The sequence below is a fragment of the Myodes glareolus genome, chromosome 3 (assembly GCF_982192425.1).
Source record: "Myodes glareolus chromosome 3, mMyoGla1.1, whole genome shotgun sequence".
NCBI classification, from domain to species: Eukaryota; Metazoa; Chordata; class Mammalia; order Rodentia; family Cricetidae; genus Myodes; species Myodes glareolus.
This window is the reverse complement of record NC_142028.1, coordinates 64,160,351-64,175,270: the sequence shown is the minus strand read 5'-3', so window position 1 is coordinate 64,175,270 and position 14,920 is coordinate 64,160,351. Positions and strand designations below refer to the sequence as shown.

At 49.4% G+C, this 14,920-nt stretch overlaps 1 protein-coding gene across 3 annotated transcripts in view; it reads left to right on the top strand.

Annotated features, from left to right (window-relative positions):
* Window positions 1-6,395: 6,395 nt before the first annotated feature.
* The window catches only part of Nkain1 (sodium/potassium transporting ATPase interacting 1), a 42,301-nt gene continuing 33,776 nt past the window's right edge, over window positions 6,396-14,920 (top strand). The window contains exon 1 of one of the 3 annotated variants that reach the window (XM_087904553.1): window positions 6,396-6,703. In XM_087904553.1, the coding sequence (XP_087760679.1) occupies window positions 6,650-6,703 (54 nt within the window). In that variant the 5' untranslated portion in view covers window positions 6,396-6,649. Of the gene's footprint in view, window positions 6,704-7,516; window positions 7,644-14,920 lie in introns of those variants that run through there. The other 2 variants (XM_087904552.1, XM_087904554.1) reach the window with 2 other exon arrangements.

Genomic DNA, 14,920 nt, shown 5'->3' with positions numbered 1-14,920 from the left:
CACTTCATGCATGCTAAAGCAAACACTTATCAACTGAGCTACAGCCCTAGACCCTATTTAGGGTGTTTTGTAAGGCTGAATCTGTGTAATCCAGATCAGCTCTGAACTTGTGATCCTCTTGCCTCCTCCATTGGAGAGCTAGGATTAGAGTGATGTGGGATTCCCCTCTGTATGCTGTGAATATCATTGGTTGATAAAGAACTGTCTTAGGCCAGTGCAGAGCAGAACTTAGGTAGGTGAGGGAAACTAAACTGAATTCTGGGAGAAAGGAGGCCGAGTCAAGGAGAAGCCCTGTAGCCCCACAGGAGACAGATGCTGGAACTTTGACCAGTAAGCCACAGCCACGTGGCAATACACAGATTAATAGAAATGGGTTAAATTAATATGTAAGAGTTAACCAATAAGAAGCTAGAGCTAATGGGCCAAGCAGTGATTTAAATAACATGGTTTCTATGTGATTATTTCTGGGCTGAGCGGCCAGGAACCAACAAACAACCTCTTTACTACAATTGGCACCAACATGGCTAACTAAATCCATGTAAAACCTGAGAAAGCTTAAAAAGGAATCCTAGACACAAAAAAACAGTGAAGCATTTTCTTGGTTGGACTCTGTTTGCTGGAAGCAAGAAGAGGCATGGCTCCTTTACAGACTGCTTAATGCCTCAACATAGATCTGCTGCATACGTGGAACTGGGGCAGTGTGCGTGGCTTGCAGAGGTAGTGAATGGACCTCTTCCACCGTGTTGGACTGGGCGAAGCAAACAGGCAAGGCTATATTTGACCTAGCGACGCAGCAGCTTAAGTTTTAAGAAACACTTAGCATTTTAAGAAGCACTCCTGGACAGTAAAGAATTACAGATACACAATAGAACAGATTCAGACATAAAAGACCTCTAAATGGGTCACAGTGTTGGATAAATGTATGTAGGCCTGGGGGAGAGAAGAAAAAATTATAGAGAGTTATAAAAAGAAGTAAATGGTTTATAAAAAGTTAAAACAAAGTCTTTAAAGAGACAGAGTACAGAAAAAGTAATAGAGTAAAAATAAATAAGCCTGGGTTGAAGAGATGGCTCAGAGGTTAAGAGCACTGGCTACTCTTACAGAGGTCCTGAGTTCAGTTCCCGGCAACCACATGGTGGCTTATAACCATCTATAATGAGATCTGGTGCCCTCTTCTGGTGTGTATGCAGGCATACAGGCTAAATAAATGAATTAAATAAATAAATAAATAAGCCACATAAAGATGGACTACACACAGAGAGTCTGGATTATGTATATTATTTTTTTTTAATTTTTGCCTGTGAATGAGCTAAGTACAGGGAGACATTTCATTGTATGGACTTCTAAGCTAAACCAGCATAGATATTTTAAAGGTATCTTGACTTCAGAATTTGAGTCTAAGGTCATGTTACTTTGGAAAAGAGATTCTGCTTTTGTTTCCACAGAAGATGAGAACCTGTGGATTAATTCTAGACTAATATGGTTTGATGGACCAAGAGCCCCTGAAAGGTCACCATGAACACCCCTCAAAAAATTACTTCACCCAACTGCTGACTGAGATGAACCTAGCACACAGTATACACCATGAAAGACCTGATTAACAGCGCCCCCAATCAGCAGGAAGTAGTCTAGAGAACTACACCCAAATTCCCAACTATTGTTTATAAATGTTTGTTTACATTTAAAAGGGGATATGCTATAGAAATTTGCATTGGTATGGATCTTGGTTTATAGATACAAATTTAAAGTCAATTTTGTTATACTGTGTATATATATATTTCTGCTCTTGATTAAGGTATTGTGTTTGTGCAGCTCATTTAAAAATATAATGTATATAAATAAATAAATACTTTTAAAAAAGGGGGGGGCTGGAGAGATGGCTCAGCGGTTAAGAGCATTCCCTGCTCTTCCAAAGGTCCTGAGTTCAATTCCCAGCAACCACATGGTGGCTCACAACCATCTGTAATAGGGTCTGGTGCCCTCTTCTGGCTTGCGGTCATACACACAGACAGAATATTGTACACATAATAAATAAATAAATACTTTAAAAAAATATATAATGTATAATTAAGAAATATAGTTAATAGATAATCATCTATAGTATTTAAGCTTGTAGTCATGTTAGTTAGATTTTCTAGATGTACAGAGATATATTTCAGATAGATAGGTATTCTTCAAACCTTTCAAAGACTACAGAATATGGCATTTAAAATGTTTTAAAAACTTAGGACTTTCCATGACAGTGAGACACATCTGCTCCTTGCAGCAACAATCTACTTCAAGAAGATAATGGGCACTGAAGTGGCTCCTTATGGAGTTTGTTAATTATTTGGGCAAGAAACTGCTCTTGCCTGGACTGCTTGATGAATTGGACATCCAGGACCCACAGAGAAATGACCGCTGAACTTGCCTAAAGGTAAGACAATCCTTCAGGATTCCTGCTTCATGAAAGAGTCTGCTAGACATTCTGCAGGACACAGAAGAAAGTGACTGGCAAACTGCCAATATAGGTGGAACTGTCTTTGAAATTTCCTGCTTTGTGGAAAAGTCTACTGGATACTATGGCTCTGTAGGCTGAAGATGGATACCCCAGCGCTACAGAAGAACTTTGGGTGACTGTCCAGACAGCAAGATGTCTCTATCATTTCTAGAGTTTTGGAAGTTGCTTACAATGCACTTCCTCTTTTTTTAACATTTATTTATTATTTATTATATAAACAGTGTTCTGCCTGCATGAGTACCTGCACCCCAGAAGAGGGCACCATGCGGTTGCTGGGAATTGAACTCAGAACCTCCAGAAGAGCAGGCAGTGCTCTTAACCTCTGAGCCATCTCTCCAGTCAGGCGTGTCTTAGGGTTTTATTGCTGTGAGACACCATGACCAAGGCAGCACTTATAAGGAAAACATTTAACTGGGTGGCTTATAGTTTCAGAGATTTAGTCTGTTATCACCAGGGTGGGACATAGCAGCATGCAGGCAGACATGATACTGGAGAGGCTGAAAATTTTACGTCTTGACCAGAAGACAACAAGAAGTGAACTGAGATACTGGGCGTGGCTTGAGCAGATATGAGACCTCAAAGCCCACCCCCACAGTGACACACTTCCTTCATCAAGACCACACCTGTTCCAACAAAGCCACACCTCCTCATACTGCCACTCCCTATGAGTTTATGGGGGCCAATTACATTCAAACTCCCACAAGGGATGTACCGGGAGGCTGTATCCAGGGGCATCTTTTGATAGTCACTAAGCATCTTTCTGTCTTCCCAGAACTATCCTAGGTGCTAGGGCGGTCCCTGGGTAGTTTCAGAAGAGGACCAGTCATCAGAAAGGTCAAATGATCAGCAGATTGGAACCTTTAGCCTACCCACTGTTCTTCCTTGATGACAGAAGTCAAGGGGTCCTGAAGATGGGGGTCTCTGCAAAGCCTTGAACAAAGAGCTCCTTTTAGCTCTTCCAAGTTGATGAGCACGTACTGAGCAGACCAACCCTATAGAGACAGAAAAGCCCGCACCAAGGACCCCATCAGATCCCACCCTACGTATCTCTTTTTATCTGGCCATTCATTGTTATCCTTTATAATAGACCAGTCCATGTAAGTCTGGTACCTGCCAGGGTTCTGCAAGTCAACTCTAACAAATTATGGGATGTGAGGAGGGGGGCATGGGAGCCCCTGTGGACAGTTTGTCCATCAGCAGGACAAAGGATAGCCAGAGGTTTGGGACTGGTCTCTCGCAGGGGTGCTAGCTTGTGAGACTGAGCCCTTTACCGGGTGGGGTCTGCGCTAGTCCCATGTGGTTCAAGCCATAACTGAATGGAATCGTCAGACACCCAGCTGGTTTAAAGAATTGGTTAGTGACAGAAAATGTCCCAGAAGCTATAATTAGAGATCAGATTCTGCCCTCCAACCTGAGGGAGTTATCGGGCTTAACATTCAGCCAGATCATGAAAGAGTGTTCCTAGGGCTTTCAGTTTCTCACCATCAGAGGGCAAGACCCACAGCCCCTGCCTGTCCCTGATTTAGAGCCGGGGAACTTCCCAGTGCCCTCTTCCCAGCGTATCTGCCAGTCCTCCCTCCAGGTCTGACCAGGATCCCGCCTTCACACTCAGGAAATGTGGCTGGGCTCTGAGTCATGGCTGTCCTTTTCATTGTGAGTCCTGCTCCATCTTTCCCACAGTTTTCCCTAGGCCTCTGTTAGTCATCCCCCATGGTACCGACTGCAGGCCCCACCCCCGCCCCATGTCGGCCCTAGTTCTGAACCTCTTGCTCTGCTCGTCCAGTTAGCTGGGTTGCCTCCTTCTGAGATCCTCAGGCTTCAGAAAGAAAAGGGACCTATTGAGACCCAGGGTGGGAAAGGGACCCAGGTGCTGGCTAATTTTATGTCAACTTTATGTTAATGTCATCTGAGAGGAGGGGACCCCAGTTGATAAAATGCTTCCATAAGATCAGGTTGTTGGCAAACCTGTAGAGCATTTTCTTAACTATTGATTGAGGGAGAGGGCCCAGCCCGTTGTGGGTAGGACCATCTTTGGGTTGGTTGCCATGGGTTCTGTAAGAAAGCAGGCTGAGCAAGCCATGGGGGAACAATCTAGTAAGCAGCACCCCTCCAAGGCCTCTGCCTCAGCTCCTGCCTCCAGGTTCCCATCCTGTTGGGTTTCCTGTCCTGACTTCCGTCAATGTCCTCACAGGGCTCACAGTCTCCTTCGGGAAACACAAGCAAAGGATGTTCTTGAACGAGCTATCATGGAGGTAGCAAAGGTTGGGATGAGCCAGAGAAGGGACACCGAGGGTGACCAAGAGTCAAGGAGTGAGGCCTCAGCTGAAATGCTGAAGATGAACCGGAGTCTGCCGCACTACTGATGCGGACCGCTGAATAGAACCATCTTGGGCCTGAGAGATGGCTTTGGGTAAAGGACATTTGCCACTGCATACAAAGACCTGAGTTTGATCTCTGGGACCCACGTCGGGGGAATCTGATTCCCATACGTTGTCCTCCTTTGAGAGCCATGAAGGAGCTCTAACATGCTTGAACCCAAACACAGATGTGCAACATAAATAAAGAAAAAGGAGCAACCCCAAAAGCAGGGAGGGGCCAGAGAGAGCGGTGGCCAGGATTCAGTAGGGCAGGATGGAAGATCAATGACCTGGAACAGGGGTTAGTTCAGACTTTGAGCGAGGTGGTCAGGCCTCGGGCCTGTGGCATATGGACATTCAACAGCCTGGCAGGACTGCTCAGAGCAGAGCAGAACCCTGCCACTGTGTGGAGAGAGACTGCTTGGGTTCGTGAGAGTTGACTAACCATCCACATGACAGTCTGAGCACACTGTCAGCGTGGAGGAGGGAACGGACATTGGCTGAAAAGGCTGCAGGGAATTCTGTGGGGTACCAGTGCACCTGAGGATTGTCTCTTTTGTGGGAAAACGTCTATTTGGAGACTTTGATAAAAGCTGGGAGCCAGTCCCCACATAAAGTCATGCTCTGTGTATCATTTCAGGGATTACACAAACTCCAGAAAACCTAGCTAGTCTTGGAAACGGCTGGACACAGCTGTCATTCCCTAACAATGACTGAGAAAAATCCCCACTGCTGTCCTAGCTGCTTCTTGTAAGAGTGTGTGCGGAAGGGGGAGCCGTTCTGAGTATGTGGGATGGTTGCCTCGGGGAATAACCTGCAAGGCCTTTTGTTCTGTTGTTGTTGACTAAGCAAGGGCTCAAATCCAAGGCTTTGTGCATGTTTGTCTTGCGTGTTTTTAAAACGTTTAGTTGGACATAGTGGCTTATTCATGTAATCCCAGGATTTGGGAGGCTGAGGCAGGAGGATCTCCTAAAAGCCACCCTGGGAACCTATGTGGTTCCTGAGCTATGAGGACTCCCGGGAACTGAAGAGTGCTTCAAGCGTACGTCTGGCTTCCAGAAACCCTGGATACACCAGAAGAAGGAAAGTGGGAAAGAAGAAAATGTGTCCAGGAAACCAGGAGGGCTGGCAAGTTGGGTTGAGAATGCAAATGGAAACAGAGGACAAAGTTGGAACCCCAGTGCTCTTCTGGCAGGGTGGCTCCGGCTCACTCAGCAGGACAGGCTAAGGGCTAACCCTCGGTTCACACGACTGCCAGCAAGGGACTTTTTCCTTCTCTGCTGGTAAGGCCCCCGGGGGATGGGTCCAGAGAGGTACTGTGATCTGCCCAAGGTGACACAGCCAGCGAACAGCAGCCTCGAGGCGACCCAGAGCTGCCAGATCGCAGGACCCGCACTCTTCCACTTCGCTCCACGCCCCTCCCCTCCCCCGCCCCCCTCGCTCTTCCGCCCCTCCTTCGCTTCCCTCCCGGGTGGCGGCCGAGCCACGTGGTGGGCCGGGAAGCGGCAGCCGCCGAGCGCCCGGGCGGCTGCCCCAGCTGGGCAGTGCTGCACCGCGCCGCGCTCGGTGCCTGCGGGGGCCGCTGCGCGCTGGCCGCCGCCGCGGGCGGGAGGTGTACCGACGGCCGGCCGCAGACAAAGGAGGCGCAGCGGAGCCCGAGCGGACCCCGCGCACCATGCACTTGGGGCGCGGGCGGCCGGCCGCGGCTCTGGGGATCCGGCCCTAGTCGCCGGCCCCGCCGCCCCGGGGCGCCATCGGGACGACGCGGCCCCGCGCGGCGCGAGGAGGAGCCATGGGCAAGTGCAGCGGGCGCTGTACGCTGGTCGCCTTCTGCTGCCTGCAGCTGGTGAGCGGGGCGGGGTGGGGCCGCGGCCGCGCGTGGGCGCCACCCGGGGTGCGGGGTGGCCGGGCGGAGCCTGCCCCGCGCGGGCCGGCTTGTCCCTTTGTGTGCGCTCTTCGCCTCAGCCCCGCGCTCGCGCGCACGGTCCAGCGCGCCTAGGCTGCACGCGTCGGCTCGTACTGTGCGCGTGGGCTCCCGTTGGGGCTGCGCCCCGGGACTGTGGCTCTCTTGGGTTTGGGGGTGTGTCCGAGGCTGGTCTGTACACTCGGCGAGGTCTCTGACCGCATGCTCCCCTTAAAATCGCTGGTTCCGTGGGTACCCCAGTCTCCTGGGCTCCGCCCCTGTGAGTGTCTCTCACAAAGTCTCTTTCTGCTCCTGTGTGTGTCTCTGGAATGTTTTTAGATTTCTAACCATTTCGGCTTCCTGTTTGTATGGTGGGACCTGGGACTCTTAAGAGCCCTCAGCCGTCCTTTGTGCTTCTTTTCTGCCTCCCGGAACCCTCCTGACTGGGTGGCCAGAGATAGAGAGCTACCTCCTTGAGGTGGGTCACCAGGAATTGATGTATCTTGAGCCAACCTGACTTGGCAGGCATTGGACCCACTCTGTGGCTTTGATCTGGCCACCGAGTACCCCTACGTCCCAGGAACCATCTGTTCCATCAGCAGCGGGGTGGGGTCAGGTAAAGAGTTCCCTGGTCCCATTGGATGGGGACACTTAGGTGTCCTGAGAAGAATCAGATCATCTGGGGACTCTGCTGGCCCCAGTTTGGGGAAATGAGGTCTTTGACTGGGGGGGGGGGGGCGCAATAGAGTGAATCTGGAGGCTAAGAGTAGCTGAGGTCCTGGCCTGTGAACTGGGAAGGCGACAGAAAAGAGGCAAGGGTCTCCTGCCTCCCTTGGACCTGGGCTCCAACACCTATGGGCTTTACTCCTCCAGGCAGAGGCAGGTAGGAACTGCAGACAGCACTCGGTCTAAGGGGGAGTCAGGGGTGCCTCTGCCTCACTCTTGTGGGTCTCTGCATCCGGTGTTGCTTTCTGACCTGCGTGTGCTTTCTGCCCCCCTCCCCCGACAGGTGCAGAGGGTGATGGAGGGGCTTTGAGTGGGGTGTGTAGGTGACCCCTGTCCTCTCAATTTTTCTCTTGAGAAAGCAGCTGCAAGCCTGCCATCCACAGACAGCATTGTCCTCTTGGGCTCCTTTAGAACCTCCTCTACCCCAAGATTGGTGGTCCAGTGTCTGCCCCTCACAAGGCCACCTGGTTTGTCAGGCGTTCATTCTCAAGGACGGTAGAGGGGGGGTCAGTTGCCACCAGATAGGCTGAAAACTTCAAAAGGGCAGAAATAGCTCGTTTTGTTCTTGTTAAATCCCCAGCAGCTGGACGGACTTTGGCACCTCATTAATATTTGTAAACCAAATGAAGAACTGGTTATTTGGCAAATCTGGGCTCACAGTAGAAACATTCTTCTGTATCTTTTTTATTTTGTTTTGTTTTTCGAGACAGGGTTTCTCTGTGTAACTGCCCTCGCTGTCCTGGAACTCACTCTGTAGACCAGGCTGGGCTGGAACTCACAGAGATCCTCCTGCCTCTGCCTCCCAAGTGCTGGGTTAAAGGTGTGCGCCATCACCGTCCAGCTCCTGTATCTATGTTGAAGAACACAAAATGTCAAGAAATCTTCAGACTTTTCAGAGGATTCCTTTTCTTTAAAAATTTTTTGGAGGCTTGTTAATTTTTTAATTGTGTGTGTGTGTGCGTGCACGCACGTGTGCATCTGTGCATAGGTGCTCAAGGCATCCTGAAGAGACCATGGTGCCCTGGAGCTGGTGGTGAATGCTGGGAACCAAACTCAGGTCCTCTGCCAGAACAGTGCGCTCTCAACTGCTGAGCCAGCCCTCCAGCCCTAAGGATCCCTTTCTGGTTTTGTTTGCTTCTTGTGTTTGTTTATTTGTTTGAGACATGTTCTAACTCTGCAGTCCAGGCTGGCCTTGATCTCTCAGCCCCCTCTGATAGATTACTGGATGGCTAGCTTAAATTTTAAACTACATTTTTCTGTCTATTTTGCTTTTTTCAAGACAGGGTCCTACTGTATATAGCTCTGGCTGTCCTGGAACTTACTAGGTAGATCAGGCTGGCCTTGAACTCAGGGATCTGCCTGCCTCGACCTCCCAAGTGCTGGGATTAAAAGTGTTCACACCCACCACTCAACTTTAAACTACATTTTTTAGACTTAAGAAATGATGTGCATATATTATTAAGTAAGTGCTCAGAGAGTGGAAAGCAGGGCAAGTTTTCCTCTCTCTCTCTGCCTGATGCTCTCCCATAGGTGGCCCTGTAAGCAGCTTGTCCATGCTCACTCTCCAGTACTGTTGTAACTCACTGGTGCCAGCTACTTTTGTGAGTGCCTTTCCCTGAGTTAACACATTTAACCTTCATTGTGATGCAATGATCTAATTTGCTTAGAGGGATCCAGGCATGAGACCAAACTCCTCTTTTGCCTTAGCTATACCATAAGTAGCTCTGGCCTTGGTACACTGGGGTACCTAGAGAGGTGCTTACCCATCTAGGGAAGCAGAAGTGGTACAGGGGGGTCTCCCAGCCCCCCCAAGGTTTCCCAACCAAAGCGATGCCCATTCTTTCATCAACACGGAGATGCCTTAGATGAGACCTGGGTGGGATTCCACTTCTCTCACGCCCTGCCTGGTTGGCTTGTGCAGCTTATCGGGGCTACATGAGACAATTTAGGCAGCTCTAGGGGAGTTGGGGGGACTTGAAAATTGGTCTCCTGGCTCTGTTGCTCTGTCTGAGCTGATTGCAGAGAGGGTCCCTCCAGCTGTCACTCACTAACCCCCTAGAGCCCCTGCAGCCTGGCAGCTTCCAGAATGTGCTCTCAGGATGGTGAATGTGCCAGCCTGAGGGGAGAAGGAGGCTCAGCTTTCTCATCCAAAGGACTGAGGTATTAAAGAGGCAGTTAGTTATTTTTCAGCTGAAAGCCTGAGAAAAGAAAGGATCGTTTTCTTCTTCCAGAGTTTAGGCATTGTAACAAAGCAAGCCAGTTCCAAACCCTTCTCTGGGGGGAGCTGTTTTGTTTGGGGCATAGGGGTGGGGCACAGGGATGGAGCATTAGAGGAGGCAAACTGGGACTGTGTCATTGAGGGGAACAAGTGTCGGGTAATAATCTAGGCTCTTGACTTTGAACAGAGTCCTCTGAGTTCCAGATCCCTCTGTCACATAGTCATTGTCTGACTGTGTGTCCTCGGATGAGTGTCTCTGTCTCTCTCTTTCTTATTTTTTTTTGTTTTAAGTTTTAATTTATTTAGTGTATGGTTCTCTCCTTCCACCATTGGCTCCAGTGATCACACTCAGGTTGGCAAGCTTGGTAGCAAGCACCTTTACTTTCTGAGCCATGGTGCTCGCTTGCTGTTGATTTCCTTATTGTTGTTGTTGTTTGTTTTTGTTCTTTTGTTGTTTACTGTTGTTTTTAATTTTGAGACAGAGTTTCTCTATGTAGCCCTGGCTGTCCTGGACCAAGCTAGCCTCGAACTCAGAGATTCATCTGCCTCTGCCTCCCAAGTGCTGGGATTACAGGCGTGTTGCCACCATGCACTACCTCCCTTCTTCAAAGCTCAGCTTTGTTGTTTCTCATGTATAAACAGTTCCCGAGGGTGTAGGTGCACAAAAGTGCACATGCATATGAAATATGAAGGCCAGTTGCTGATGGCAGTGTTTCCCCCAGCCCCTTCCGCCTTTTGTACCTTGTAGTGATCCTGGATCTCACTGATCTGCTAAACTTGCAGGCCAGCAAACACCAGAGGTCCTTCTGTCCCTGCCTAACATACAGCTGCCCCCAGCTTTCTTAGGTGGGGACTGGGGGTTAAACGGGTCCTTATGTTTGTGTGTCAAGCACTGGATTGACCGAACTGTCTCCTGGCCCCCAAGTTCCTGATTCTTAGGGTTATAGGGGTTGCCTCCCCGAGCTGTGACTAAAGCACATGAAGGGGGAGGGAGTCTTGTGTCTTCCTTTACAGGAAGTGGCAGGTACTGGGACCCTGAGCTGAGGGGTGAGAAAACTGGATTCTACCCTGCTCCGCCCTCAACGTCCTGCACATTTATGCATCTCTTTCACCTGTTTTGTTTTGTTTTGTTTCCCCCATCTATGAAATACAGAGAACCTGAAGCTTGGTTCCTGGGATCCCAGCTCTGCCTGCTGGGATCTGAGAGGACATCTGAGCTGGTGTGGAGGTTTTGTAGTTCCCTCTGTTCGCGGACCCTCTCCGGCCCTTCGGTTTCCTGAGTTCTAATTACTGTAACATGTTGACATCGTTCGTTCAGTACACTCCCTGGTTTTCGCTCCTTTGCATATCTTCTCTCTCTTCTCACCTCCTTCCCAAGCTCGCATGGCCTCTCTGCTCTGGTAAGGGGATGAACCAGGGACATTTGCCCCAGGGACTCATCATCGCTTTCTTCATCGCCGTCATTATCGCTCCCAGTTTCAGGAGGCCTGTGCTAAGCACTTTGTATGCATTCCCTCATTTAACCAAATGAGCTTACATATGTAAAGTGCTTGGCAGAGTGCCTGGCACACGTTAAACGATCAATAACCGCTAGCCGTCTTCCTGCCTCTGCCCTTCTCATTGTCTTAATTCCACACTCTGGGATGGGTGGTTTTATTATCCCCTTTTCCAGATGAGGAATAGAGGTGGCCAGGGGTGAGGAGGTTTGCCCAGGGTCCACCAAGCTAGTTGGTTGACAGAACCTGAATGCCAGCCCCCTTGACAAAGGTCTTGATGTCATACAGTTCCAGCCTTGAGTTTCTTCATCTCACGTGAGGTGTTAATGGTATCGTGTATTGTGTCCCCATTATGAACCGGCACGGGCTTCCTACTGTGGCAGTTCTTGTGGCAACTCTGTGTGACCTTGGACTGATGCATTCTCCATGGGCCCCAGGTTCTCGTCCCCACCTCACAGAGTGATAGAAAGGCTTTTCTTAGCCAGGCGCCAGGCACATAGTAGGTAATCAGAAAAAAAAAAAATACTGGAAACGTCCTCCCCACCCCCTTTTGGCAAGCTCTGCTTTCTGGAAGGTGTTGGGTGAATGAGGGGGAAATAACTCGGCTTCCAGCTGAGCCGAGAGTAATGGCGTGAAACGTGGTCAAGCTGATGGATGTCGTTATTAGTGATAGTGATGGTGAGGAGGGAGGGAGGCGGCTCTGGGGGCCTGTGCGCCACAGCAGCCACAGCTGCAAGCTCATGGCTCCTTCTCCGGCACTGACTCTTCACCTGGGGCTTGAGGTCCTAGGGCTGGCTTCAGAGTTAGGGGTGTGAAATTGTCCTGGTCACTTTGCTTCTTCAGTTCCTTGTGGCCAGAATGAAGCTGGGAGATCTGCTCCCTTGAGCAGAGGACTCTGGGGCCAGCGACGGCCCCTTTGCAGGGTGGGTGGGACGGTGAATGGTGGGAATGAGAATTGCAACTGTGTGATCAGGGGGGCATTGCTGCCCCCCTTCTCACCTATGAAATAGAGCAGCACTTCTGCTGCGTGGCAGTCTGGGACATGGTGAGATGGTGTCCTGACAGTGTCAGGCATGAACCTGGCTGGGAAGGCACTCCCCACAGCTGGGTGCTATTTAGACTGGTCACTCAGCCCCATCTCTGCCTAGATCAGAGGTTTTACTGATCAAAGTCATTCCTATAAAAGATCCATGTTTATCCAAGCTTGTCATAATCCTCTCCATTATTATGAAGAAAGAGAGAGGATTTCTCTGAGTGGCCCTGGTTGTCCTGGAACTCACTTTGTAGACCAGGCTGGCCTTGAACTCAGAGACCCACCTACCTCTGCCTCTCAAGTCTAGGGTTAAAAGCGGGTGCCACTACTGCCTGGCCTCCTTTTTACTTTTTAAAAGAATTATTTTTTAATTGTGTGTCTGTGTGAGTGTAGGTGCCCTCAGAGGTCAGAGCTACAGGGGTGTTGGGAACCACCTGATGTGGGTGTTAGGAATTGAACTCAGGTCCTTTGAAAGAATAACAAGTATTCTTTACCACTGAGCCATTTCTCCAGCCCTCCTCCTCTTCCTTTCTTCTTCCTCTCACTCTCTCTCCTCTCCCTCCTTTTTGTGGCTTTTGTTTGTTTGTTTGTTTTTTTTTTGTTTTTTTGTTTTTTGAGACAGGGTTTCTTGATAGCTTTGAAGCCTGTCCTGGAACTAGCTCTTGTAAACCAGGATAGCCTTGAACTCACAGAGATCCACCTGCCTTTGCCTCCCAAGTGCTGGGATTAAAGGCGTGTGCCTTTAAAGACAGGGTCTTGTGTAGCCCAGACTGGTCTCAAACTCCTGATCCTCTTGCTTTGCTGTCCCAAATATTAGGATTATAGGAATACACCATGCCCAAGACTTCATTTCCTTATGTGGAATGTATGGGGCTGGGTGGGGAATAATCCCATCTTTCTATATGGGGTCTGCTGTGAGCCTGGCATTGTGCGTGCCTGTCTCTTGATGTTATCTGGTTTATTCACGACTTCATAAACAGTAGATAAATGACAGCCTCTATAACTTAGCACTCAAGAGACTGGGACAGGGTTGCAGAGAGTTTGAGACCAAGTCTGTTTTATACAGTGAATTCCAGGCCAGCCCAGGCTATGAAATGAAACCCTGTCTTTAAACAAGCAAACAGAAAGCCACATACACGGGATCCGGGAGTGATGGCCCATGCCTTTATCTAAGTACTTGGGAGGGGCAAGCTGATCTCTGTGAGTCCGAGGCCAGCCTGGACTACAGAGTGAGTTCCAGGACAGCCAGTGCAGCATAGTGAGACCCTTTCTCAAAAAGTAAGACAAAAAACTACAAAAAAAACCCAAAACAACAACAACAACAAAAAACCGGAGCTGGTGATGCACATCTCTGATGTCAGCATTCTAGGAGGCAGAGGCAGGAGGATCTCTGTGAGTCTGGGACCTGCCTGGTCTACAGAGCAAGTTCCAGGGCTCCAGAATGAATTCCCAGGACCCACATGACAGCGTGGGGAGAGAAATCAAGTCCACAAGTTGTCCTCTGACGTCCATGTGTGCCTCATGGCACGTAAGCCTCTCTCATCATGTGTACATACACAAAAGAAAATTTTATTTTCTTTTGTGTGTACTTGTGTTTTGTCTTTGAGTATGTCTGTGTCATGTGTGTGCCTGGTACCCACAGAAGCCAGAGGGATGGCCTCAGACTCCCTGAACTGTAGTTATGGAGCAGTTGTGAGCCACCATTTGGGTGTTGGGAATCGAATTCAGGTCCTCTGGAAGAGCAGTCAGTGCTCTTAACTACTGAGCTGTTTCTCCATCCCCTACAATAATATTATCTTCGCGCGGGGGTTGGGGGGGCAAGTGAAAGGGTTCAGCTGGTAACAGTGCTTGCTGCCAAGCCTGATGTCCTGCATATATGAAGCCTTGGGTTCAGTCCCAACACCACATGTGGTAGTACATGCACAGACTTTAGACTTCAGGAAGTTGAGGTAGACCAGAAGTCCAGGTTATCTTTGACTACACAGTGAGTCTGAGGCCAGCCTGGACTGCATAATACCCTGAGATATATATACATACATACATATACATACATACATACATACAGGATGCAGCTCCAAGCCATGGAGTAGAGATGATTATCTTGTCCCTGGCTCTCCCTGCCCTAACCTAGAGAGCAACAGGGGTTATTCTGAGACTGACTGAGAGCGTTGAGTGTCAACACACACCGCCCTTCTGCTGAACACACACCACCCTTCTGCGGACGTTCATTTCTGCCAGCAGGGTGGGAAACTGAACACAGAGGTTTGGGATGAACTTGGTGGTAGGTCTCCTTACTTTGTCTCTGTCTCTGTCTCTCTGTCTCTCTGTCTCTCTGTCTCTCTCTCTCTCTCTCTCTCTCTCATAGTTTTTCAAGACAGGGTTTCTCTGTAGCTTCGGAGCCTGTCCTGGAACTAGCTCTTGTAGACCAGGCTGGCCTCGAACTCACAGAGATCCAGCTGCCTCTGCCTCCCAAATGCAGGGATTAAAGACTGCGCCACCACCACCTGACCAGTGGTAGGTTTCTAGTTTGCTGGCCCTGCATCTCAAAAAAGCTGATAGATGTAAGGGGTACAGGTGTGGATTGGGGGAACTCCAGCTCAAGGTCTGCCTGGACTCTGAGTTCCAGTCCTGCCTTTTTGTAGCCCAGTGGTCTTGGGCAAGACAATATCTCTGAGCTTTCACCTGCA